Source organism: Nelusetta ayraudi, unplaced genomic scaffold (genome assembly GCF_046127955.1).
Source record: "Nelusetta ayraudi isolate G7.1 ecotype Tasmania unplaced genomic scaffold, CSIRO-AGI_Nayr_v1 ptg000135l, whole genome shotgun sequence".
In the NCBI taxonomy this organism is placed as follows: Eukaryota; Metazoa; Chordata; class Actinopteri; order Tetraodontiformes; family Monacanthidae; genus Nelusetta; species Nelusetta ayraudi.
This window is the reverse complement of record NW_027466185.1, coordinates 22,813,196-22,840,627: the sequence shown is the minus strand read 5'-3', so window position 1 is coordinate 22,840,627 and position 27,432 is coordinate 22,813,196. Positions and strand designations below refer to the sequence as shown.

Sequence of the window (27,432 nt, the reverse complement as noted above, 5' to 3'; positions counted from 1 at the left end):
TGTAGGTCAAGAAGATACAGTGGCAGCAGATTGCTCATTAAGTGCCAAACCAAGCAAAAGTCTAGGAGTGTGTTTTTCAGTGGCAACAGGCCAGCCATCTGCTCTCCCTTTATTCATTCATTAAGATGTCGTCTTTGTGTGCGCATGGACATGTGCGTGTGTGTGTGTGTGTGTGTGTGTGCACACACGCGCGCCCGGCAGGGTTTATGTGCAAGCGCTCATCACAACAGCCACTTGAAGGCCAAGTGTGCAACGTCACTAATGTTGTTGTCCGAAGCCAACAGTTGTGTGACAGATCACATGACCTCGGTGGCTCACCATTGGCCGGGGCGCCGAGCTAAAAGTGCTTGGCGCAATCCCCGGCTCAGGAGTTTGTGGGTAGGGGACAGAGCGAGCGGATACTCGGAGGATCTAACTGAGGAGGAAATTCTCTGAAGAAACACGCTTGCTTGAGAAGATCGAGGCGACCAAGATGAATTTCAATTAAGGGATGTCATGACCAAAGAAATGAGGATCCAACAGCTGAATGAATGTGTGAAAGTAAGTCCAAGCTTGTTTAAAGTTTTGCTCACTGATGTGATTTTGGATAAAAATAGGAAAAGCTGAGCTGCTGGTCTCACCTTGAATGTGTAGTTAACCTGAATGAGGATCGCTGGGATAGCAGCTAAGGTGTGCAGTAATGAGCTTTAGGGGGTTAATGAATGGAGCCTACGACTGCTTGAATGCTGAATGAATTAAAACAAAACTTTTGGGGACAATTTTGATGGCTCCCAATCCTATGTCTGTGATGGTTCTCAGTTATCCATGTCATCTTAAGGTAGAGGGGTTGAGTGAGGGCAACTGGACGAAGAAGCCTTTTGGATGAGAGGCAAAACGTCCAGTTGCCCTAACTCAACCTTCTACCAATTCTTACCAATCCTGTCATGTTGCAATTTGAAAAGATGATTCATCTGAAGTCTCCAGTCTCTGCACTTCAATGTCCAAATGAAACGAGCATATTTTGTGTCATACTAAAAACGTTTTCATTTCCACCCCTTTACTTTTCCAAGATCTCGAGCTTTAACCAGCGCACCTAAGAAGACGGACCTACCCGGACCAACCAAAGTACTTTCTATACCAAAGCAGCCGGAACCAAACAGACTCCAACCAAATTAAACCATCCTTGAAGGCAGAGTGAGTCACTTATCAGTCAAAGATGAAGCTGGAGAGCGCACATGGGGACATGAGCAGCTGGAGGGAGATCGACTTTGCCCTCAACTGCACCTACATCGTGCCGGACCAGGTGTCGGACCCCAGTTTCAGCCTCCCCAAAGCCATGACTTCCATCCCGCGCAACCTCACCTTCGAATACGGAGCAGACAACGAGGTGAGACCACGGCCCGGTGACGAGGCGTCTGTCAGAACCTTTGCAGCATGTCGCCGAGAGCTGAATTCAGAGCATCAACTTAGACTGCAAGCATTTTGCGACGCTATAGCAGTTGTTGTTTTTTTTTTTGCATGATTCAAATCCGTCGTTGTCTACACCCAAATAATATTAAGTCTGCGTTACGTAATATTCTGTTGGGCCATCTGCATCTGGAACAAAAGATACGCTGACTAATGAGTTCCTCACACAAACGCGCACACACACACACACGCCAGAGTGTACAGTGCGCGTGTCTGTGCGTGCGTGCGTGCGACCGTGCGTGTGAAAGTGGCGTATAGTGCACATAAGGCCACCGGCAGCTTGAGGTCAGAGGCCTTTGTGTGTCTTCTGGCCACCTTAACTTAACCATTATGTCTCAGCTGGTGCTTGTGCAGCTTCTTTGTCTCCACCGTCTTGAATATGCAATGATGCGGAGCACAGTGCGGCACCAGGGATCAGTGTGTCAGTGGTATAATCACACCAACCCCCCTGCCATTTATTTATTAATTTATTAATTTATGTATTTATTTATTTATCCACTTGCTTCCCCTTTAAAGTTGTGTCTGGCCCCACTCACCGTGAGTCAGGAGGTGGCATAGAATCCCTGAAGCTTTTCCGTTCGTCTCAGCTGACTGTTCGTCTTGCAACACGGCACCACCGCGCACACGCCCGTACTTGTTAGGCGCCAACCAAACAGTGTCATCACATCTCAGGGCGAAAAAAAAAAACAAAGTCGGATAGCCGCAGCTTAAAAGGAAGAGAGGGGAAGATGTCAAACTTGTCTTGCTGTCGCTTTTAACACACGACACTTGGCAGCTTGTGGTTAGCGGCGCTGTCCCCCTTCCTCTTTTTGTGAACTCGAGACAGGCAACACTTTCTTCCCTCTCATGCTCTCACACTGTCGTCTCTTCCCCTTCTTTGGGCAGTATTTGCAGCCTCGCAGGGGGGGTTTAAGAACAGCATGCAAATAACGGCGATAAAATCTCTGAGAAGGCTAAAATCAGACCCCTGAGTGCATCTTTGAAAAAGGTGCAATTCTCAACTGTGCGAAGCCTAATCTGTCATTTCTCACCTATCTGCACAGTCCTAGAATCAGTTCTCAATTTTTCAAAAACAAATGAAAGAAAAACAACTGCTTCCACGCCTCCTCCTGCTCGAACTGGCCGCCCAGTGGTTTCCCTTCCCAATCGCTGTTCAGAAAACTCATCCTAGACCGGGAACTTACTCCCAACCGTGACGAAGGGTACGTGGGGTGGGGGTGGGGGGTTGACGAGGGATGCGTGCCACGGTGTAAACATATGACATGGCTCACAGGGACGTCATGAAGGACGGGGCTTTTCTCGTTTCACTTTGACGGTGACGGCGCAGGTACGCGGCTGGTCTCGTGGTCCCGGCTGCATGCACTGTGCCCCTCGCTTTCTTCCGTTTGTCTTCCCCCGAGAAGAAGGAGAAGTGTGCCGGAGGCTAGGGTGGGGGGGCCCGGGGGGGTCGGGGGTGGGGTCCACGTGGCAGATGGGGCGCCAGCAACGGGTGCCAGTGGGCAGCGAGTGGAGCAACGGAGGGGAGGGCTGGAGGAGCGAGAAGCTGGGGATGTGCTGCTGCTGCTGCTGCTGCTGCTGGTAGAGACGGTGGTGGTGGTTGTGATGGTGGTGGTGGGATTTAGGTTAAAACCAGATGATTAACTTTCGTTGGGGACAGGCAGGCGGCCAGGCGTCAGGCTTCAACCTGGCGGACGCCCAAGCTATTCTCAGAGGGCTAAGAAAAGGCAAAGGGAGGTTGGGGCAGGGAGGGAGGAAGGGAGGGGGAGGTGGGGTGGAGACAAGGAGCGTGGGCCTAGCCCCCCCCACACCTCCACACCCTCCGCACCCCACACCCCCACGCCCTCCGCACCCCTAAACCCCCACCAAACCTGGTCGAACCGAGCGGTTGAGCGGCAGTGGCGGCCAGTGATTCGTTAGTCACGCAAGGCCAGCGAAGGACAATGTCGCTGTCACTCTGGTTCTGTCACATCCAGGAATCAGCGCACTTGTTGCACACACACACACACACACACACACGCGTGAGCGCAAACACACACGCACACACACACACACACACACAGACCCGGTGACCTGTTGTTCTTAAAAATTAACTGCTTAAACACACTCGGCGCTGGGAGACCTCCACCTCTCGTGGCACAACGATTGGCCTCGAGGCGTTCAGGTGCCGCTTCTCGTTCCGTGGAATCCCACGCCCGTTTTCTGCGGAGGTCGGCTCAGAACCATTTGATTATTGCTCAGTGGCAGCAAGACAGCGCTTGTTTTTATCCATGGGGCGGTGGGTGGTGGGTTTTTTTTGGGAGGATTGAACACAAAGCTCCTCAAGACACCGAGGCTGTGAGCCACAGATGCTGCTGCCTGATGGCGTGTGTGTGTGTGTGTGTGTGTGTGTGTGTGTGTGTGTGTGTGTGTGTGTGTGTGTGTGTGTGTGTGTGTGTGTGTGTGTGTGTGTGATGTTTTGAGGAGGCCTGACCCCAAGCTTGTGTTTTCTTTATGAGCAGTAGGCATCACAAAGCTGCTGACATAAAGAGGTCACCCAAACCCTTGCAATGGATTTATTATTCTGAGGAATCCTGTTGTCATGCTTACCCCATTGAAAATGCACTGGTGAAATCATTTCAAAAAAATCTCGTATTCATATTTTACAGGCTTTAAAACCAGGCTGAACAGAATTTTTTTTTTTTTTTTTATAGAGGTCAAGGTTTGCCAAGCTTACGAGGCAAACAAACAACAGGTGACTCTACTTCCTGTTCCTCCCAACGTTCGTGAAAGCAGCGGGTCAGAGATCAGTGGAGTATTGGGTCAGAGAAAGTGTAATTCGTTTAACTTATTAGCGTCGAAAGTGTGTCACCTTGTGGGTTTTAACCTGGTCTTAGAGCTGTCTGGGTCAACACAACCGCCGTGACTAGAAGTCAAACAAACAAGCCCTCAGGGGGATGAGCTGGGCTTGTCGGGGCATCTCGACGGCTCAAACAGTCAAAAAGGAAAAACACAGCTTCTCGATCTTCTTGCCCCACTCAAACTAGCCCCTCCTTTTATAAAGGTGCGAGTCAACTGCCTCTAACAGTTGCTGTGTCATATTTTCCATGAGGATGGACAGTAACAGTAAAATGCATTTGTGTTCCAGGTAACAGGGGTGTTCAGCAAAGAATACATACCTCAGGGGACTCGCTTCGGGCCCCTGCAAGGAGAAGTCTACACCAAAGACAACGTCCCCAAACAGGCCAACAGGAAATACTTCTGGAGGGTAAGAAATGCAAAAAAACAAAACAAATGTATCCCTCTAACTACAGAGAGATTTAACACTCAAGGTAACCAGGCTCAGTGCCACGCAAAGCACTCTGAGCGTAGAATATTTAGATAAAACACACGTACAAGTGGTGGAGGAACAAGCTGTGACATCTTACAGCCTTCCTCTATTATTCAAAAGGAAGGAGAAGAAAAAAAAAAGCGAAACATCGGTTTCTCAGATGCAGAAGTTTCACATCAGCCCGGCGCAAGTGCGTCAATAAGGAAGGTGCTGTCACAAATTGCTCAGCGCAGCAGGAGCAGCAGGAGTTTTGATCAAATATTTAGGGGAAGTGCTGGCCACCAGTGACTCTCACAAGGTCATCACATCCTTTACCGGCAGCGAGTTCCTTCGCAACCTTCACCTCCACAATAGAAAAGGGCTATTTTTAATGACGGGGCTTCAAACGCGCAGACGCACTTACGCACGCACGCACGTACGCACGCACGCACGTACGCAGACAGTCTTTGTGTTTCCGCCCCGCTTTCAAGCTGCGATTCCCGTGCGCTTTTCCTCTCGGGCCATTCACACGTGTTTTTTGTCACTCAGGAAGTTTTCTACTATGCTGAGTCAAATTCCCATTAATTTTTTTTTTTTTTTTTCTATTGCTGCCATCCTGTGTATTTTCCTTCCGGTGCAGTTTCCTGTAAGCGTGCGCGCGGGGGTGTTCCTGCCCGTTGTGGTGCAATAGTGAAAGTCTGACGCTCTCCTGGTGCGCTCTCATGTGAGTCGCATGGCCTGAGACAGACGCGCAAGCCAGAGGCATTCCTCCGCGCTTGGCCGTGTGCCAGCGCAGCAACACGGCTGCCTTTTCCTTTTCATCCACCTACGTGCTCGCACACCACCAGCCGCACACAGTCGTAATTGATTAGTCGCTCTGCGGGGTGAGCAATCAGAAGGCTCGATGCGATGACAAGGCAAAAGCACAGATGACAGCGAGTGAGAATTGAGAAGGAAAGGGAAAGAGGGAGAGCCAGGCCACGCCCCCCCCCCACTCCCTCTATAAAAGAGGCGTCAGTTAAAGTCCCAGGAAACACGACAGAGCGGCAAAGTGTAATCTGACTGACAGCTGAAGAGGTTGCATACATTCAACTGTACATGGCAGAGGTGAATATTTTATTTAAAACTTGTTATTTCTCCGGCGAAATTCTCTGGGCTTTAAAAGCGTTTTTAAAATATCAATACCGATGTCATGTTTTGTTTATGTGCCTTCTATTTGGTAGATGTTTATAGTAAATTATATATCATGGTAAAAACCACAAAAAAAAAAAAATACCTTTGATCTTTCACTCAGCCGACAAATGCAAAAAAAAAAAAAAAAACACTTTAAATGTCGTTTTAATATTTGTATATTTTTCAATCTCTCTCTAGATTTACAGTGCTGGGGAGCTTCAGAACTTTATCGACGGCTACGATGTCCACAGAAGCAACTGGATGCGATACGTCAACCCGGCTCACTCGCTGGCCGAACAGAACCTCGTGGCTTGCCAGAACAACAGCGACATTTACTTCTACACCATCCGGCCGGTGGAGCCCAACCAGGAGCTGCTGGTTTGGTACAGCCATGAGTTTTCCCAGAGGCTCTGCAGCCAGCAGGGTGACATCAAACCAAGTGAGTACAGCACAAAGACCCACTGCCAGCACTGGGAACTGATCTGCTCATCTTTATCTTTGGAGATGACTTCATGGTTAAATGATGTCCGGTTTATGGATATTTCCTGGATGTTCCCAACACCCCAGCAAAACTTGGGTTGCAACGATTTAATTCATGATCCTGCAGGACCAAACCTCATCTTGGTCAAACTTGTGATTTTTCTCAAACCAGGGCTCATTTAAAAATGACAAATCAAGACATACGTTTGCAATTTTCGCGCGGTATTTCCTTACTTCGCATGAAGCCTGAGGTTTTTTTTTACCCAGCAGATAATTAAGGTCAGATCGTGAATTCTTAAAAGCGAGCATCGGTGGAAAATGATTTATTTTTTTTAGGCTGAGGTTCTCGGCGGCCCTTGAGATGTCGGGGAAATGACGTAGGGTTCGAAGCCGTGCGGAGGGAAACGGCCGGTCAAAGTACCTCAGTGAGTCACTTGTTTTCAGCGATTAGACGAAAGGCCTCGCCACTCATGGTAATCACCCTGAACGACTTGTGAGTTGCCACAAAGACTGATGACTCAGGCCGACTGGATACACCAGATGTGTCGCCATCCATCTCAGTGACTAATGCTAAGGTGGCGTCCGGACATTGTTCTCTCAGCTCAAAGCTTTTAAGAGCATTCACTTTTTTTTAATTCTTGTCTAAGTCATACTTTTCTCCTTTGTGATTTCTTTGTGACTCAGGTTTAGCAGTAAGAGTTTGCAATTGTTTTCGGGTGTTGCTGGAGAACAAAACAACCCGCAGTGGACGTCACTGCTGCCTTCAAGGCCCTATCAAGACACCTAAACCACAGTGGACACATGCTGAAAAACCTAATTTTTAAACTTTCTTCAAAACCCTTCAAATGAGCTTGAGTGAAAATCAAAAAGTAGAGCAGTAAAAGAGCAGAAACAGTCTAAAGTCTAACTTGACTGCAGGGGCAAACGGAAGCTTTTTGAATAACCGAAAGAAAAAAATGGAAAAAGGAAGAGGTGTTTCACATGTTCTTGTGGCCGGCATGGTAAGACAGCGATACCAAGAAAAAGTTGCACAACAGAAACTGCTCATACATGACATGACACATGGACTCCCACACATTCCACACACTCGTCCCGCACCAAAGTCACTACTGCGATCGACAAAACTGAAACCTTCAGCACATGAAGGTGTCAAGATGAAACCAAAACTACTATCATTTACCATCAGAGTGTGTGCTCTGTGTGGGTTTTAACCTTCCCCGAGTCGTGTAAATCCCTCCAACTCAAATCTGGGGAGTCACTCGGCACGTCAGCCTCTCGAGGAAACTCGAGGCGCTCTCTCCCTCTCGGTGACGTCACTCCCACTCACCGTGGCGCCCCTTTCTCCTTCCCTTTCCGCAGAATACGCCAGCCCCAGCGAGGAGCACGGGATGGAGAGCGCCAAGCGCCTGCTGGCCAAACGGACATGGCTCAGAGAGCTTGCGGCAAAGGAGGAGATGAAGGAGGAGAGGGACGACAGCGGCGAGGAGAAGATCGACGTGGAGATGCTGGAGAGGGACACGCCGCCCGACACGCCTGACGAGCAGATCGTGGACTTCAGCAAGAAGGTTCAGAAAGAGGAGAAAGGCGACAGGGAGCCGGACGTGCGGGGGACGGTCCCTCCCGTTCGGCCGGAGCACCGGGACGCGAGTCTCGGCTTGAGTCACCCGTACTTGACAAACCACCATGCGGGGCTGCCGCCTCCACACCGAAACCTCCCGCTTCACCTCCACGGCCTGTACGGCCACAGGGAGGGCCTGGTCTCCTCTTACCCGCTTTACCCTCAGTCCAGACCCATCCAGCCGCCGTACCAGCTCCTCCCGCCCTACAGTCCGCACTACCCTCGCCTCCTCCTGCCCTCCTACTCGCCCCCCTTCCCCGGGATGCTGCCCTCCAGGGGAGCCCTTCGATACGGCAGCTACCTGGGCACCGACGGACTCCCGTACCCGGCCATGGGCCAGCCCAACCTGCTGCCGGTGTCCCTGCCGTACCCTCCGTCTTCGCAGGGCGGTCTGAAAGAACTGACGCCCAACGTGTCGCCACCGCACGGCGCCCCCGCCACGCCGGAGCTCTCCCCCGTCCCCAAGCCTGGCGCTCAGCACCAGTCCCCCGAGCAGTCGCCCTCCGCTTGCGAGGAGGCCATGAACTTGAGCTTGACCATGACCAAGAGCGGTGCCGCACCGCGCAACGGCCCCGGCCACAAGTCGCTGCCGTACCCGCTCAAGAAGCAAAACGGCAAAATCAAGTACGACTGCAACGTCTGCTCAAAGACCTTCGGTCAGCTGTCCAACCTCAAGGTACAAAGATTCATCCGCCGAGTTCAGAAAGTCGCCGTTCATTGGCCAGCGCAGCTATAATGTGCTTTTTTTTTTGTATTTGTTCGCCAACCGTAGGTCCATCTTCGAGTGCACAGCGGCGAGAGACCCTTCCAGTGCAGCTTGTGCAAGAAGAGCTTCACTCAACTCGCCCACCTTCAGAAGCACCACCTGGTCCACACGGGCGAGAAGCCTCACGAATGTCTGGTACGCTCAAAAGCCTCCTAAACTTCAACCCGCTTTGTGTCCGAGCCTGTCACGAAACCCTTTGCCGTCATGAAACCCTTTGCCGCCCTCGCCGTCACGTTGCTCAAAGACACAGAGAGCGTGACGTGTTGGACAAATAGACAAACAAAGCACTATTATGCTCACAACACACTGTTTATGATCAATTAAGATGCTGGCAAACTCGTTGTGTAATTTCCTCTTTTATGCTTTTGTGAAAAAGTGTGACTGTATGGGCGTGAGTGACAAAAGATAAAGATAGAACCGGTCCTGCAGAGAAAGACAAGTTGTCTGTGTTGTCTGGAGAGAACCGGACGAGCAGGGCCAACCCCGTTTTAATGACATCAACGTGACTTAAAGGTCCAGTGTGTAAAATTTGTCCTGATATTTGATTTTATATTGGTAAAAGCTTAATATGTAGTGTACACTCACAGTACAATAAAAAAAAATTGGTTTTATAGCCATAGAAAGATTCTCATATGTATAAGAGCTTACATAGAACAAGGGTCTTGCTCCTCATTGGCTGACATTTTGTACCACAATTTTTTAAGGAAGCCCGGCTGACATTGAACTAGGAAAATCCTTAAATACCAGGCTTCCTTAAAAATTTTACACACTGGACCTTCAGGACGCTAAGTCTGAAGTTCTTTGACAGTTTTCTCCCGGTATTAGTCGCAATTTATGCATTTTAACTTACGCCACTCATGTGTCACCCTCCAGGTGTGCCACAAGCGCTTCAGCAGCACCAGCAACTTGAAGACGCACCTGCGCCTCCACTCGGGCGAGAAACCGTACCAGTGCAAGATCTGCAACACCAAGTTCACCCAGTACATCCACCTGAAGCTGCACCGCCGCCTCCACAGCAGCAGGGAGCGCCCCTACCGCTGCCAGCTCTGCAACCAGGCCTTCTTCCACCGCTTCACCATGCACGTCCACCAGCACGGCTGCTGCCTGGCCGACTCCGCCGCCGCCAACGTGGCCATGCGGGAGATGGTGCAGCGCTTCGACGCCAGCCAGGAGGCCGACGCGCTGACGGAGGCGGCCACCGCCCCTCAGCTGGAGGAGGCGGTGGAGCGCTGGATGGCCCGCACCCTGGAGGGCGAGGGCAAGGAAGACCAGAAGGAGGCCGCCGTCCTGCTCAAGTCTCTGTCGGCGGCCATCAACGCGGCGTCCACGGCGGCGGCGGTGGCGGCGGCGACCCAGTTGTCGCAGCACGGCCCCGCCGCGCTCTACCAGGAGCGGGCCAGCGTCGTTCACCTCCACAAGCGGCCGACGGTGAAGGCGGAAGGACAGTAGGAGAGAGAAAAGCCCCACGGAGGAGATTAGCGGGCAGTCATTACTGATAACAAAGATAACAGATGTCGCCAAATAAAAAAATTAAAAGAAACCCTGACAGGGGCCAGAACCTTCATAGTCGAATGAGCGCAGCACCAAAAGAAAAGCATCCCAAAGACTGACAGTATTCAGTGATTGTGCTTCCTCCGCAAAGTTTTCAAAGCAAGGAGGATGCTGTTAAGCTGTGAATTATTTAAAATCTCTTTTCACTCAGGTAGACAAGTGTTGCTTTTTCCGTGCTTTAACTTATTACTTTTCTATTAAAAAAATGATTGATTTGTCTTTATTATTTATTTCATTTAGTTGTATAGCGTTTTGCTTTTTCTTGTGTTTTTTTTTTTTTCGGTTTGTTTGTTTGTTTGCTTTATTTTTATATCGGTGTGTTGATGTGTCTTTAAGGAGATTTGGACTTGATTTGTGGATGAGTATTCCTGTCATGCTGTGCACCGTCTTCCCTGGGGTGACGGCACATTTCGATTGTGGACCTTTATGCTACTCCACTGTTTGCAACTCTTATTTATTTATCGTATAAAAGGGAAAAGCTGGTATCTTTAAAGTGTTTTTGAAGTTATTGCCAAATTTAGAATAATAAAAAACAACAACAACTTGAAAGTCCAGCGCTGTCATTGAATGTTTACGAAATCCATTCCAGCAGCGTAACACAGAATCAAGGTTAAACATTTTCAGCAAGTAATTAAGGTTATGATCACTGAGTCTGAGAAAATGCCACTGCAGCAGGGGGATTTCAGTTTCCAACACAACTGTACGTGTGATCCTATTTCATGTTTTTTTTTTTTTTTACAGCAATGATTGTTGTCATGTTAAGCAACTAATCAATCGTTTTTCTCTTGCTGAATTCAAACCTTCTGGGTTCAGACATTCCTTTTGTACAAAGCTTTACTATAAGTGTACATCTGAGCTTCATCCAAATATCCACGCAGACATTGGTACCTCATGGTGAGCATTTGACAGCAAAACCAAACAATACAAGGACAGACTTCTTCTTTTTTTCATGGAACAAAAATACTGTCATGGAGATAACAAAACACAATTGTTATCTCAAACCAACCTGTTTTGTGTCTTCCTGAGCCTGTGACCTCTTTAATCTTTTGTAGTTTTTTTCTTTTATGTTGCTCTTTGTACAGCTGTTTGTTTGTTTTTCATGTAGTTTATTTTTTTTCGGAAAACAGGTTATGAGATGTTAAAGAATTTATACGTGAGAGACTATTTTGAGGATACTTTTATATTTGCATCAAGTAGCACATTAAAGATATTGTTTCTAATCGTTGGTGTCCAAGTGTGTGATCCTAAGCTGGAGCAGAGTTGAATGCAGCAGGCTGAGCTGAATTTGTTTTCAGCTGGCAAGTGCCTTCAGAAGTGCAACCTGATCAAAAGAATATTTTTTAGTCACTTTCATGGGATCATAAAATGAAGACATTTCAGCAATGATGGCTAAGTGAACAATAACACAAAGATATGTGTTATTATTCGCAAAGGAACACAAGTAGATATAAAGATGCACCAGTAATAGGAATAATTACACGACCAGTCAAAACACACCATATGAATTTAATGTCTTTTCTTTCGTTCTCATGACCTTTGACATTGCCGTTTTTCACTGAAAGCATCAAAATTACGTATGAACACACATGGAATTATGTAGGAAACAATAAAAGTGTAATATAACTCAAACACGTTTTATATTGAAATTCTTCAAAATAGCCACCTTTCATAAAAATGATATATGATATATATCTTGCTGATATATTCGATGTCTTGAGTGTCTATCTGCAGTGTTGAAAGTTGTAAAGATAAAAAAAAAAATTGCACGAGAAGGTGTGTCCAAACTTTCGACTGGTAGTGTATATACATGCAGATGTCAAGAACTTTGTACAGACAAACTTTGGGCTACTGCTGACTACGGTGCCTGGAAGGTACCACTCAAAATTCGTTTTTGAGTGGCAGACAAGCTGTCGCGCCACCAAAACCACCTCCTGTTACCGTGCAGTAATTTTCTTGCTACAAATAACCACCATTGGCAACACAAGACCGTTTCCTTGAGAAGTTACCTCAGATTTAGTCATGTGAAAAAGCAAATAAAGTCAGAAGATCATTATTTGCCCATTAATTGGGATGCTCATGCATATGCAAGTCATTGCTCTGTTTTTCTCCAGCCAAAGGTGTCGTGGGTCAGTCGTTGCTGCATTGGTTTTATCATTTTATTTCTTTTTTTGTTCATCATAATTGCAGAATTAAGAGATGAGGTTAAATGTTCAGGATTAGAGGCGAGGTGTATTTATTTATTTTTTCCAATCGTCTTCCTGGCAACATAAACAGCCCACGCCTCCGCAGAGTAAATAGTCTAAGTGCTTCCAAGAGCAGCTGGAGATTAGATAGCTAAGCTCAGGATTTTATTACATCTCGGAATTCTTTTCTTCAACGAGAAGTTTGATAATTGGTTTCTGGAAGGAATGAAAGACACACTTGTACATGTTTGATTTCAAAGCAAACCTTTGTGGCTTCACATGACTCTCGTCTCGGCAACTAATGGTGTGGACAGGAACCAAGTTGATGTAACCGTTGCAACATCCTGCCCACTGACCTCCTCCTGCTGGTAATAAACTCCCACACTTACATCCCACTCCTTACTTTTCAGGCTCTTTCCTAGAAAATACAGGAAGTGAAACATGCCACGGATGACACTGAGAGAAAAAAAAACAATGAAAAAAATAAAGACTGATGGTTGTGCAATGTCAAGGACGTTACTGTAACAGAAAAAAACTGGGACTTTTTTTTTTTATATATATAAAGAAAGAAAGAAAAAAAAAAGCTTGTGAATCACCCCCAAATCTTATGAGAAGGTCAAAGTACGTCTTCAAACCATATTTCCCCGACATTATTTCTTAAAAACATGCTGTTTACTAAGTTGAAATACTGACTCAGCATTTTTAACAGCTTTACTGGCACCGTCATACGGCACCAAAACGAACATGAAACCCCAAAATACAATTTCCAATTCGATCAGACACCAAAACGCGCTTTCAATCTGCAGAATCTGAAGCAAAATTACTGTAAGCCGAGTTGGCTGCTTCCAGTAATCCTCACACAGTCTCTCTCTCTGGAACCCGTGCTGTTTTGCTGTGTAGCGACTCTCTTGCCATCCTCCTGAGAGCTGTGCGGCAGGGGAGAACCCCAACGGCACATGCCTGCGCGCTGCTGACCAGAATGAGAGCAGCGCCACAGACGTTTTGCTGCGTGCGGTGACAGGAAATCCTCTGTGCCACCTTTCAAATCAGGTTTCAAGTCAGGTGTGATGTTAGGAGGTGCACCAGCAGTTTGAGAAAAAAAAATGTTGTGTTCATAAATGAAGGCGTTTACACAGCAGCTGCACCTTAACTGTAAAACTTAGTAAAATTATTATTTTTACACTGATACATTTATTTATCTTTGATTTAACTCCTGTTCATCTGTCTGTCTGTCTGTCTGTCTGTCTGTCATCCATCCATCGGACTCAAAATTAGAATTAGAAACAGAATACTTTATTAATCCCCAAGAGAAATTGTCCATGTGGACAGCACCAATTTCAAGTCAGAAACGAGAGAAGACAAAAGATGACAAAAGACTGAAGATTAATCAAATCAAAATGATCGGTTTCGGTTTCGGATTATAGTGCAAAACTAGAAAGTAGTCATCATCCATCCATCCATCCATCCATCGTCCATCCTTTTCCAATTACCAACTCTCCAACACTACGAGTCACAGGTGATGCTGGAGCCGATCCCAGCTCTTACTTACTAACTGCTTGCTTAAGGTAGCCCATCGTGACCGAGGATGACTACTTTTTGTGGGTCCTTTGATGAGTCCGATGCGAGGTGCACACTGTCTGCCAAGTGTCCAATCGGGTCTGACCCGGTGACACGTGGGCAGTCTTGGCCTTCTCCTCTCATTTTTTGCCAGGCGTTTTCTCATTCTCTCCTCCTCTGCCAGTTGCACTCCCTGTTGGCAGAGTCCACGGCAAGAGAAGCGATCAGCAGCGGCAGCTTCGAGGGAGGTAGGCTTGACTGCTCACTTCTTCCAGGGGGCTTTCAGCTGGTCCTTGAGCCTCTTTTTCCGGCTCTCTGGCTCTCTGGAGAGTGTTAGAGTGCCGCACGCGGTCTCACCAAGTTACTTTGAGGATGCGTTGGAGGCATTTGATGTGGAATGCCTCAAGCATCTTCAGATGACGGGCATCACAGCCATAGAGAAGGGTGGAAATGCATATTGCCCTTTACACTGCAATTTTTCTGTGTAGATGGAGGTTACCGTTGCTGAATAACTGGTTTCTCACCCGGCCCGAAGGACGCTGAGGCCTGCGTGATCCTATGTTGTATGTCTTCTGATAGGATGCTTCCAAGGTTTCTGAAATGTGGAACGATAGCAAGTAGGGAATCTGCAATGGAAAAGATTGGTGGTGTCTGTGGAGGTTCTGCTGACCACTGGCAGAGGACTTCTGTCTTTGAGTTGTTGCCAGACAGCCCTATTCTATTGTAGGCTCTCACCACGGCTGTCAGACTGGCCTGCAGTGCATCTGGTATGGGTGTGTCACAAGGGCACAGTCATCTGCATACTGGAGTTCCAGTAACTGCAACCTCCCAGCTCTAATCAGGTAGAGACACGGTCAACACTGAAAAACATGCCTACACGCAATTCAGAGGAATCTATACTGTGTACATGCATATCGTAAGAGTGCTTTTTGTCATTCTTAGGAAACTACAGAATTTTCGTAGCAAACCGGTAATTAGAATGTTTTACCAAGGTATATGACGCAATAGAATAGCAAGAGCACATTCAATTTTTATCAATGGCATGTGTTGTGAAGGAATGTGACGCAAATTGTCACGTTTTTGCTGTTATGGTTGTGTTTGTGGGTGGGTTGGGACTTTGACAGCGTTGGATGGATTTTAGTTGGTGATTATCAAGCACAGATGTTGTAATGTGTGAACACTATGATATACTCGAGGGATAAGATCTGAAGGAGAACCATTCTGAGAGTAGCGCATGTGTATGTGAATGAAATTGAATCTTAGGAGCTTGTTTTGTCTATTTTTTTATTTTTGGTTTTTTTTAAGTTTTTGATATTTTTTATTTTTTGTATTGTTTGTCTGGTATTTTCTGTTCATTTTAAATTGTTGTAGCGTTAAGTAATGTGATGTGATGATTTATGTCTCACGCATAGTTACATGAATTCTTGATTGGTGAATGAGGACTCCAGGAAAAATAGCTGCTTTTGCCATGCTAATGGTGATCCAAACAAACTCAACTCAACACTGCTGTGTTATGTTGCAGTGAGCCGCCACGTATTTACAGCAATGAGCAAAAACATGTCACATGTTTGCTGTGATTGGGCTGCTGAAAGTTTTGCACTCACCAGACTTGAGTGCAAAACTTTCCTGTCTCATTTCTTCTGTGACAGCTTGAGTCGAGGGGGGGGGGGAATGAAGTTTCCAGTTTCTCTCTGGGAACGCACTTGGGGTCGTTAGCAAACCTCTTACAAGAATCATTGCTCGCACTGCAATGACTCATGTCCGACTTGTGTGACTTCCTTACTTTTACGAGAATGGCTTATACATTTACATGTACATATACATATACATATACATATACACATACAGTACTTATACATATACATATACATATACACATACAGATGTTTGTTTGGTTGCCCATTAGTACACAACAACATGCCTTTGACTGCATCATAAAGCGTCTGCACAATACCTTATTTGGACATTGAGTCAGGGATACGTTTTGAAATCAGACTCATGTCTGAACAAACGGGTGTCAATTTCTTTTGTTATCACACCAAGACAGTAATAGAAAATGCTTACAAAAAACGTTTCAGAAGTATTCCAAATGTCAAATACAGTTGAAATAAAAAAAAAGATTCCATCATCACATGACATTAAAAAGAAAATATTAAGAATTGGGCCATTAAAGGAAAGGGGATTCTTCTGAATAAGTGTCCTGTTTGATGCAAAACTCATTTTGCTATTGTTGGCTGACACTAATGTGTACCTCTGACCTTTCAGTGATCTCCCCAGATATGGGAAAAGTCCATGTTTTAAGTCTTTAACTTACTTCTCTTTTCAGTCGGCGGTTGCCAAAAAAGGTGTTGCCAAGGGCACTGATACCTCACTGATACTGTACCTCTCCCAGATTATACAATGACAACACACAAAGCCTGTCTCAGAACTGCCCCACAGCCACCTTGTTTTTGTTTCTGTCTCAATAACTGGAAGGGCCAAACACAACACTCATACTGAGCATTTTTCTTACCGTTGGATGTAAACAAAGGGCTGAATATTATTTAGTTTTGTGTGTTGTGGAAAGGCAACAAGTTCAGCTGCCCGAGGCTGCTCCACTGGAGGCCATGATTAATAACAAAGATCCTAAATAATTGGTATCAATGGACCTTCAACAGGTTTCTCAATATCATTTAAAAAATAGCCTAGTGATATTGGAGCCAGTGGTTTCCCCTGAAACCTTTTCATGTAGAAACAGCTGTTGGAGCCGCTTACCATCGCACCACTTTCTGTTTTCCTTCAGCAGCGTCATCCTGTTTACTAGCAAGTCTGCCTGGGTGTGTTTTATGTTGGGAACCGTGCCCTAAAATAGAGTCTGACTGTGCACTGCGCCAGCGTGATACAATAGCAGATGATTAATGCTCACAAGACTCAAGCATTTTTATGGGTTTTCAACCCCTCTGCCAACAGAGATTAGAGATTGCTGCCAGAGATGGGCATTCCTGAGGTCACAGTGTCGTCTCAGTGTTTGACTTTCAGTCACACTGGGAGCCATATACAGGTGTGGGCCATGAGTAATGACTGCCAACAGCTAAATGGGTCTAAAGGTTTTAGGCATTAAGGTATGACACAGGAGCCATTGTCGCATTTCAGGAAAACAATAAATGGAAACATTTAATTTAAAAAACGAGAGTAGTAAAATGAAAAAAAGAAAAATTCTGAACACACACACACACACACACACACACACACACACACACACACACACACACACACACACATATATACACACACATATATATGTATAGACACACTCACGCACACATTTCAAATTTTTTTTTGGCTAAAGGGAAATTCTCATTAACTTTGCTCCAAGTTCAATATAAACATTAACCCTAAAGCTATCAATGGATCAAACCTATCAGTGGTATAATGTTGATTTTCTGGAGGCTGTCTTGTCAGAATTATGCTGTTTATTACCGGCTAACATAGAGTTTCAGCTAAATCACAATATCAGTGACTACTGTTCCGACCAATCAAATAATGACAACTTGCTCGTGACTTTCATGCTTCTTTAACATATGACACACATTTTTGGAATGTTGCAGGTTTCCAGTCAACCCAGAGAGGAAAAGTGAAGAAAAGAGTTGGGTGTGATCTTATTAGGTCGTCATCGTAGTCGACAAACTACACGACACGATGCAGCACGGACTGGGCATTTTAATCACAGAAATTAATCTCTGGTAGTGTTGCATCGCCATCATGTGGCGGAAAAAGGTCATCTATGTTTGAGGATTTCAGACTGTGAATGCACCACACGGTGTCGCTGTTTATTCACCGAGCTTTCCCATTTGGCGGGATACAATTTATTGTGTCTCAAGATGGCTCAGTTCTATTTATTTATTCATTCATTTATTTATTTATTTGAGTCTTCTTATGTTCTCATACATATACCTTTTAACGTTGAGGCTATTACTTAACCTTGTAATGTGGAGTTAAATCTTCTGAATTCCCTGCGTCGCCAAGAATAGTTTGGCTTAAATTAAATATAGTTAAGTAATAATATAATACGCAAGCCTGAACATGTCACAGACTTTATTATTATTATTATTATTATTATTATTATTATTATTATTATTATTATTATAAATGTAATTTGTAGAGCAGCACTTCTCAGTGCGCAATAATCACCAGTCGGTGTCTCACGACCAGCTGCAGCCAATCCATGCTGGCCTTCCTTCAAATCATACATAAAATTTAAACAAACAAGACGGTCATGGTTGAGGTTTTTCCACGCAGCATTATAACTTCAAGTGATTCCATTTCCCCACACAACTAAAAAGGTTACGTGTAAATCACGTGACACAAGGCCGTGTTTGACTGTGTCCGGAGAAACTCGGTTTCCCTGATGAACCACATCGGAAGTAACCAATTTTAGTGATGGTGGTCCCAACGTCTTCAGCCTTCTACAGGACTTTTCAGCGTGGATTTCATACCATTTTGTTAGACTGTCAGTGAATTGTGTGCAAATTTGCTCTGACATAAAGCACTATAATATTCTACCTGATGGTAATTATTTTACTGTCTTCACTGACAGTTGATATCTTTTATTGAGTCGATTTAGGACACATTACGGAGTCGATGGCTGCTACTGTTGTTAATTCTAGGAAGATTACATGAGTAGCCTGATTAAGGTCATTCTTCTTTTTTTTCTTTTCTTCTTTTTTTCTTTTCTTTTTTTTTTTTTTTACATGGCGCTGTGAACAAAGCGTCATTCGCGAAACTGTCACAAGCAGTCTGAGGGGGCGTGTCGTCACACCTGAGCTCAGTGCGCAGCAGGGCACGCAAAATGCGGCAGCGGGAGCAGCTGTCATTTGTCAACAAGTGTCATCGGAGCACTTCTTTGGTTCTGTCGACACCGAGCAGCAGCAGCAGGAGCAGCAGTAGCAGGAGCAGCAGCAGGAGCAGCAGGAGCTCCGGACCCTCACCTGTGACAGTGTGACCCTCAGCCGGCAGACATGTCCAAGAGCTCGGCCCGGAAGACCCTGAAGAACCTCTTCTCTAAGAGCGAAGCCAACCTGGCCGCGTCGCCCGAGAAGGATGTGAAGGATGTGGACAAGAGAGACGGTGAGAAGAAAAAGTTCAAGTTCCCCAAGTTGAAGATAAAGTCGAAGAACAGCTCCAGCTCCGGCTCCGAGAAGCCGCCTCTACTCGACGGCAGGCAGCTGCAAAGGTAAGGCCCCCTTGCACGCCCGCTGCTCGTACCCTCGTGTTTCGCTGCTGTCGGTGCGTGCACGAGAAGTGCAAAGGCAGGATTCATGCAAAGGTCGCCCACACGCTTTGCGTGTGCGGCTGCTCCACGTTTTCGACGACTTTAATGGTTGCGTTAGCCTGACTTCTCTTATACACGGTCTGTTTGGGTCGAGACAAAAGGTGCATTTTTTTAAGATAAGAATTTACAGAGCCCTGAAGTAAAGAAAGGGTCACCTGGAGGGTACGCATTTTATGACCCATGTCTTTTGTTCTCGTGGCATATCAGGTGAGAAACCTTTGCTGGCTTCAAAATTCAGGGAAATTAATCCCAAGGATCAATGAATACTTTGATCCCTTTTTGGATTGGTTTTATTACTTGAGCCTGATTGGTTGGTGAAGAATAAGCACTGTTTGTTTATGTTAGAGATGGCTACCCCAAAGACCTGTCTCTGATCTTGCAAATTTGAATATTGTTTATATTGGCCTCAGGTTATCCCTCAGATAAACCTGGGCACCTGTCTGATTGCTCGGGTCACATGCTGCACAGACCACTGTGTGTGACCGTGTGGCAGCCAGTGTTTGCGCAGGGAAGTGGAAAAATAAATATGTGATGCCACTGAGAGAGTTGCCTTTGCGCCAGAGTTGACGCAAGGCAACGTTTGATGGAGACAAAACTCGATAGAACATATTCCTTTGCAATCTAGCTAGTGTCTGCAGCGTAGACTCCCTCGACATCAACACGTCATCACTGCATTAGAAACCATAACTGAAATCCACCGGCGGTGATCTGATTACACCATGCAGGGAGTCATCCTGCGGTGTCCATGTGCTGACATTTACGATCAAAGCAAATGGTCGATCATTAACTGACGAAGATTCAGTGGGTTCAGTAACCAGCATGCGTTCGAAGCAAGCAAAAACCTGCTTCGGTCATCAACTCAAAATTACAATGATTTTGACCAAAAGGCTGTTCGGCCTGTTGATCAGTTTATGGCAGACTTTAAAACTCAAACATCTGAAACCTGCATGCCCGATAATTATTATTAATTGATTCATTTTTCCTCTCCCTGAACTTAAATGAGCGGTGAGTGGTTTTGCACTGCATGTCCACCTGTATATAATCTGTGAGATGAGTTGCATAATTTTTTTTTTAGGAAACTTTTTTTTATTTATTATTATTTGCAGTTTCCCCGTTGGTTTAATAACTGAAGAAAAACAAGACTTGATTGACAGATTTATTCACCATAACAGATGATGTGAAATCTGTGGTACATGTTGAGTACCCAAACTACTCAGACAATAGAAGAATGTACTTATTTATACTTAAATAGACAGAGTTATCACTTATACAATGCGTACGTGTGACGCACAAATAGTGGAAGATTGTTTTGGGTCCATGCGGTTTAAAACGGCTCAGTAAGAAAGGCTTTACTGTGGCTCATTTGTTTACTGTCAATAGCCTCATAAGACATATGAGAACAGCGTACGATAAAATGGACAATCTTCAAAAAAATGTTAGTCTCTCTTTTTCTTGAACCCCATCTGCCAGCAAGGAAAAAAAGGTGTATTGTTCTTTACTGCAGCCAGCCACCAGGGAGCAAACAAGAAATCCAGCAATCTGAGTCGCAGTCTTCCTGTGCCAGCTGTCTCAGGGTGAAGGTGAAATCACAGAGCCACAAAACAAGCCTCTTGTGGCCAGTTGGCCTAACATGTATCTCGTTAGACTGCTGGAGGAACGGGGAGAACACATTAACTCCAATCTGAAAGGTGAACCTACAACCTTTCTGCTGTAAGAAGCAAAATAAGCTTAGACTTGCAAGCAAGACTGCTGTCAAGACCAACTCAGTGGTCCAGTGGTAGAGTGTCCACCCTGAGACTGGTAGGTTGTGGGTGCGATCACCGGTCAGGTCATACCAAAGGCTGTAAAAATGGTGCCCATTGATTCCCTGCTTGGCACTCAGTATTTGGGGTTATTTGGCCCATCCCTCATGGTACCAATTTTGCATCCTTCGGGATGTGACAATCACTGGGACTTTAAGTTTAACTAACTAACAGACCAAGACAGACCAGGCCAAGACCAGGATCAAGACAAGACCAAGTCAGACCAGACTGAGACCAGGATCAAGACAAACCAGGACAAGCACCAATATCAAGACAGGCCGGGCCAGGGCCAGGCCTAGGCCTAGGCGTAGACCAAGACAGTGTTGAGACCAAGACCAAGTCAATGCTGAGACCAAGACCAAAAAAAGTGTTGGAATCAACAGCACACTAGAAAGGCACGTGGTCATAATAACGCTGTGCCAGGACCAACCTGCCTGATTTTCAACCGTGAGACCAAGGCAAGACCACAAAAGAGTGCAGAGGTTAAGACAAGAACGGGACCTTGTGAAAGCAGTTTCAAGAGCAGGATCAGTCTTGAGTATTACAACACTATCACCAACTCACAGGGCCCCTCACTTGGATACTGTGGACTGGTTCAGTGGGTGAAAGGTCGATCCATGCAAGAGAAACTTGAGCGGTGGCATGTTGCTGTAATTTCCCTGGTTTCCGAATCATATGTTGGCATGACACATTTAAAGTCCCGTTGCTGTTCCACCATTCCCATGCATGAAGTCCACTCACTGTCACGTCACATGTCTGTTCAGCAGCGTGCTTCTCAACATTGCAGCAATTTTTGTTACATTTGCTCAAGATGAAACAAACGTCATTGTCCAATGTGGCCTCACCCTCTCTAACACATGATGAATAAGAAGTCGAGCATCCTGCCGCTTCAATGCGCGCAAGAAATACTTGTATGCATCACACGGCCAGGACTGATTTCGGGAGTTGACGAAGAAGCAACGCGGACGTGCTGTATTTAAGCCTTGTCCAATGTGTGAGTAAAGGGGCGTGCGCCAGTGAACACAGGGCTGAGGCGGTGTGTTTGCTCGGGTGACATGCTGCACAGACCACTGTGTGTGACCGTGTGGCAGCCAGTGTTTGCGCAGGGAAGTGGAAAATAAATATGTGATGCCACTGAGAGGGTTGCTTTTGCGCCAGAGTTGACGCAAGGCAACGCTTGACGGAGACAAAACTCGATACAACCTAAAACACATCGAGTGCAGGTCATTTCTTTATGCACTTTAAGAGAAATGACTTGTATGTCTTGTGTATGTCTTGTGTTGTAATGAGCCCTCTAAGCAACTTATTTTTTATCACGTCAAAGCCTTATTTGATTGTTGACGCCGCCTGTCCTAGATTTGTGATAAACCCAGACATAAATATGTTTTTATTGTCGCTGGTTGCGGGATTTAGTGTCTAATCCTTTCAAGGGGTTTTATCTGGCAAAGACTTGGAGATTTAAAGGTCTAAGAAATGCGTCTTGTTTTGTATATTTTGCCGTCAAAGTCGCATCTGATGTGCCGAGAAGTTCGCCCTCTGCTGTATGACCTAACAGAGGAGCACATAGAAGCAGCCTTTTTTTTTCTTCTCCAAACAAGACAAGCAGTCATCTTTAGCACTTAGTCAGGTTTTAACTCCACGTTCAAGGGGAGTCGTGGGCAAACAGAGGCACTGTGGAGGAACCTGCCGCTCCACATGCCAAGTGCATTTCAAAGGGACAACTCATCGATTGTACATGTTGCCTTTGTGCCACTGAGCTCAGGCTGGCAATGTGCTTGTCAGAGCTGAGGTGCAGCCTCGTCTTATGTAGAGCAATTGAATTGAGTCATTGTTGTCTTTTCACTCAGAAATGCTTGGAGTGGTAACACTCACACAGGAGCCCTTATGAACAGATATGCCAATGTATCATTTGAAAATAATGATACATTAATGATACAGCTAACTTATATTGACATTAGGGACCAAATTCAACACATTTTCAATTTTTTGGCAATTAAATAAAACAACATAGTAGTATTCACATCCGAAAGTGACTGTGGATTTTTTTTTGTAAAATAGACAGACCAATAAATGAGTATGGTGAAGGTCAGTTGGTTGGTTGGCTGTCGCTATGTAGATGGGTAGATAGTTGTGTCAAATTCGAGGCCCAAAATAAAATCACCCTTTCAAACATGCAAATTTCACACAAAATAACAAAATTGAGCGATTGCATGAAACTGTGACTTGTCCACTTTATGTTAGGATACCACCAGAGTCATCCAGAGGCATGCCATGCTAGATGGGGGATGTATGATAGATGGAATGATCCTTCCAAAATCAGACGCTGACAATATTTACTAAAATTGGAGGGTGGAGTAGTTAACTGAAACGTTGACTTCCTAAGAACTCCTTTCCTTCAGGTTGTTGATTTTCCTGTTCCAGGAATAATACTAATAATACTTCCCATAATCACAACTGCAAGCTTCTAACATGAAAAATACCACCCAAAATGAAATTAGGCAGGAAATGAAGGTCTCTGATGTCAGTGTTTGGTCTGGATTTAACCAAGATTTCAAATCTTTTAGCTAATAAATGTCAGAAAGATTAAACATAGAGCAGCTCTGAGGCAACTGGACTGATGGATCTGCAAACTGCTCCCAGTCGTGTTTTAATTCGTAAGAGGCCGTCAAAACTGTTTTAAATGAATCAAAACGCCTGTGTCATTCCCTTTACAGCCACAGACTGCAGCTACTCATTGACCAGTGCTAATTGTCATAGTTCCTCTGTGAAGCTCTAGTTTGTTGAATTCTTCTCGTACACTGAGCATGCCGTTGGGAAATTTGTGGATTTAGATGCCAGTGTGTCCGATGGGTTCCTCTGTTTGCTTCACATCTGGTCTGTCTCGTTCTTGAGCAAACAAACACTTTGCATGATTTATTAGCCAGCAGGAGAAGTCGCTGCGTGTCGCGACAGAAAGTGAGCGCGTGCCCTGCTTGTTGACATGTCAACATGGCGTGACCGAACGGACAGTGACATTACTCATCCTCCGGCCAACGAGCGGATCATGTTTTGTATCCCCTTAAACTGGAGATAATCTCCCGATATGCTAGTTATGCATGAGGCACAGCTCTGTGACTTCATCTATCATTTCCAGTCTTCACCCGGAGCACTGGAGCAAAACATAAATCTTCTTTCTTTGGCCTTTGCCTCACTGGAGCTGAGAGAGGGGACACTCTGGGAGCCTGGAATTATAACAACAATGATGACGGTGATTATGTTTCCAGACATTAGCGCAACATGCGGAACATCCCATAATGCCCTGGGTTTAATGTTGTGTCGTGTAAAACATACCCTTCCTCCTCTGTCTGATTGGACCTTGCCTCTAATCTTCACCACCGTCTGCAAACTGGAATCTGTTTACGTTCACATGTTGCTTTCCTCCTGAGTCTCTTCAAGCGAAAATGATTGTAGGGATTATTCCAAAGTTCTTATTTAGCCGTGTTGTTTGTGCCACTTGGATCTCCATGCACCGTCCACTTTATTAGGTACATCTCGCAGATACCTCCGTATGAACTCACAATTCATATGGAGGTGTTCAGGGATGCTATTCCACACACCTCGGTTGCCTTTCTACGGTCTCCAACCAGTCTGACCTCTGACCCCTGACATCAGCAAGGAATTTGAATCTGCGGCTCACTGGACGTTTCATCTTTTTGTGACTGTTTCACTGTAAACCTCAAACATGGTTGTGATGTGGTGGAAAAAATCCCCGGAAGATCAGCAACAGGTTGCGAAACACTCAGACCTGCAGCCCGTCTGGCAAGTCTCTTCATTCCCTTTCTTCCTCATGCTGATACTCTTTTTGAAATCCACTGCAATGCACAATCATCAGTTACATTTTGCCACAGGGTTTCATGTGTCGACATCCTCCAGTATTTTCAAGAAAAAACTACATAATGTGTCACTTGAGTTGGGAGCCACCCGCCTGGTGGGAATCTGTACAGAAGTTCATGACAAAGCGTTTGAGACGTTCATTCAGCAAACAGTCCTAGTCAGCAAGGCCGGAAACAGAAAAGCTTGATCAATCCCCTGAGGGTTATTGAACCGTCCTGGCAACAATGCCAACAACACACAACACTCGCATTAACAGGTGAGGCAACTGGAGTCTGTCGCTGAAGATGCTCTTTACGTTGTCCAGTCTGTCATGGTGGTGGTGGGAGGCAGTTTCTGCGCTTGTCAGCAGTGCCGGCTTGCATTCTGCCATCAGATGCCACCTCCAGAGCGCCGACCGTCATGCCAACGACAGACTTGGCCTTGTGTGGCCTGTGTGTGTCTTCTATTGTCCCCTTATGTCCTGTATGTAAAGCTGTAGTGTCTGAAGCTTTGGCCCTACTCCTGCAGGCCTTTGCCTGTATTAGAAGAACAGACCCCTTGTTCGCGCAGATATGGAAACTCTGTTGAACCAGATTTACCACAAGCTGTCTTGGTCGAGACACCTGACCAAAATCTCCATCCGGGCCGGCCAGAAGCTGACTGCACTGAGGAGAGTAGCCAGTAAACTCACCGCTGAGAGCCGAGCAACTGTCTAATAGCTACAGGTCTGCAGTGTCATGGAGTACGCCTCCCTTGGCTGGATGAGTGCTCCACCGTCACATCTTTGCCTACTTGACAACATTCGGAGGAAGGCCCTCAAAGTAATTGGAGTTGACCAGGACACTGCTAGTAGGACACTCTCCATCGACAGCCTTAGCCACAGGATACAGGTTGCTGCTGTTACAGTCCTGTACAAAATGCACCCCGCCCCCCAATGCCCAGGGACCTCCAGGATATACTCCCTCCACCATACGTCAGACGGCAAACCACCCGCCTATGCACAGCCACGCCAGAACATGCTCTTGAGCCCCCAGGCTCCAACACACGCTCACTGGACAGAACCTTTCTCCACACTGCTGTCCAGGTGTGGAACAATTTACCTGAGCATGTGGTTGATTCAAGAACAGACAGTGGTCTTCAAGCCTTTAAACGCAGAGTTCACAGACAGCTCCTGACCACTCCTCACGCGGACCGCTGAGCTGCAGTGAACCGCATGATTGGCCAATGGATAGTGGACACATTATCTTACTTGGCTATTGTTCACGATTGCATAAAATAAAAAAAAACACAACAAAACAAAACGGAAGAATGGGTGGGGCTGGTCTCCCAGCTTTCCCGCAAGGTCACAGTGCTATCGGCCCGACAGCTGATAGAAGCTGTTGTGTGTCTGTGTGCCCTGTGTGTATTCGAGACCATAAAACTCATTCTGGTGTTTGCTCATCGCCGAGCTCCCTGTTCCATCCGGTCGCAGAGCAGGAAAACAGCCGTTGCGCGTAGAAAGACAGCTTTGTGTCATTTGTTTGCAGAAATGATGGTTTGGAATTATTGAGGTGGGACACGGGGGGGTGGGGGGGGGGGATCCCTGTTGACTGTGAAGACCTGGCATCCGACAAGTCGCGGACGCCACTTGATGTTTGAATTGTGGAGTGAAAACATGAAACCGACGGGTTGCCCCGATGGAGCGCTAGTCTATGAAGCTTTCAAATTCTGGTCGTGCACAGCTGATTTCAGTCCCGCACATTTTTTTTCCCCAAGCTCTGTGACTGTGTCCAAAAATGCATCACAATGTTCTTGACCTTGGCATGTCGGTCTAACACAAACTCATTTTCCGCGGAGCAGGTTTTTGTGCAGCATTCTCGAAGCGGTGAATCATTGTTTAATTTGTTGCGTAGCAACATGTCTTTCCATTTGATCACAGCAGTAATTGGCGACACCTTGGCGCAGCACACACACACACACACACACACACACACACACACACACACACACACACACACACACACACACACACACGACGTTCTCACAACATTCTGCCATGCTCTTTCTCACACAGGACAATCGCAATCAACCGTGTGACTGGATTTGCAGAGGTTTCCTAATCAGAGTAGCCTAATTTCAGGAAATACCCTCATGAAAATCCACGCTGCTGTACAATTTGCATTCACTCTCTTTTTTTCAAACGGATTCAAATGGTAACTAACGTTACATGTGTATCTTTGTGTCTCCCAGTGTCATTGTGCCCAACACCACTGTGGAGGATGGAGAGGTCGGAACTGACAAGGTCCCAAAAAACAAGCGAGCCGTGTATGCCACTGCGCGGAGGTCAAAGGTCAGTTATCCCATCTCCTGTTTTGGGTTCATTTTAAACATTGGTCAAATATTCCCTGCCGGATTTATTGTTGGTAAT

General features: G+C 45.9%; 1 protein-coding gene across 2 annotated transcripts; it reads left to right on the top strand.

The window, feature by feature from the left end:
- The first annotated feature begins 386 nt into the window (after positions 1–386).
- prdm1b (PR domain containing 1b, with ZNF domain) lies at positions 387–11,540 on the top strand. Of its 2 annotated transcripts, XM_076011704.1 has the most exons (7): positions 387–540; positions 1,050–1,366; positions 4,571–4,690; positions 6,104–6,344; positions 7,745–8,679; positions 8,776–8,904; positions 9,643–11,540. In XM_076011704.1, the coding sequence occupies exons 2-7, from the start codon at positions 1,196–1,198 to the stop codon at positions 10,216–10,218; spliced, it is 2,172 nt and encodes a 723-aa protein (XP_075867819.1). In that variant the 5' UTR covers positions 387–540; positions 1,050–1,195; the 3' UTR covers positions 10,219–11,540. The 2 variants fall into 2 exon arrangements, with proteins under 2 accessions (XP_075867819.1, XP_075867820.1); XM_076011705.1 differs by lacking the exons at positions 387–540; positions 1,050–1,366; positions 4,571–4,690 and adding an exon at positions 5,717–5,839.
- The last annotated feature ends 15,892 nt before the right edge of the window (positions 11,541–27,432 follow it).

Coding starts and splice junctions, on each gene's coding strand:
- prdm1b (XM_076011704.1), top strand. CDS start 1,196: ATGAAGCTGGAGAGCGCACATGGGGACATGAGCAGCTGGAGGGAGATC. Junction 8,680..8,775: donor GTCAGCTGTCCAACCTCAAG/GTACAAAGATTC, acceptor CGCCAACCGTAG/GTCCATCTTCGAGTGCACAG. Junction 8,905..9,642: donor AGAAGCCTCACGAATGTCTG/GTACGCTCAAAA, acceptor GTCACCCTCCAG/GTGTGCCACAAGCGCTTCAG.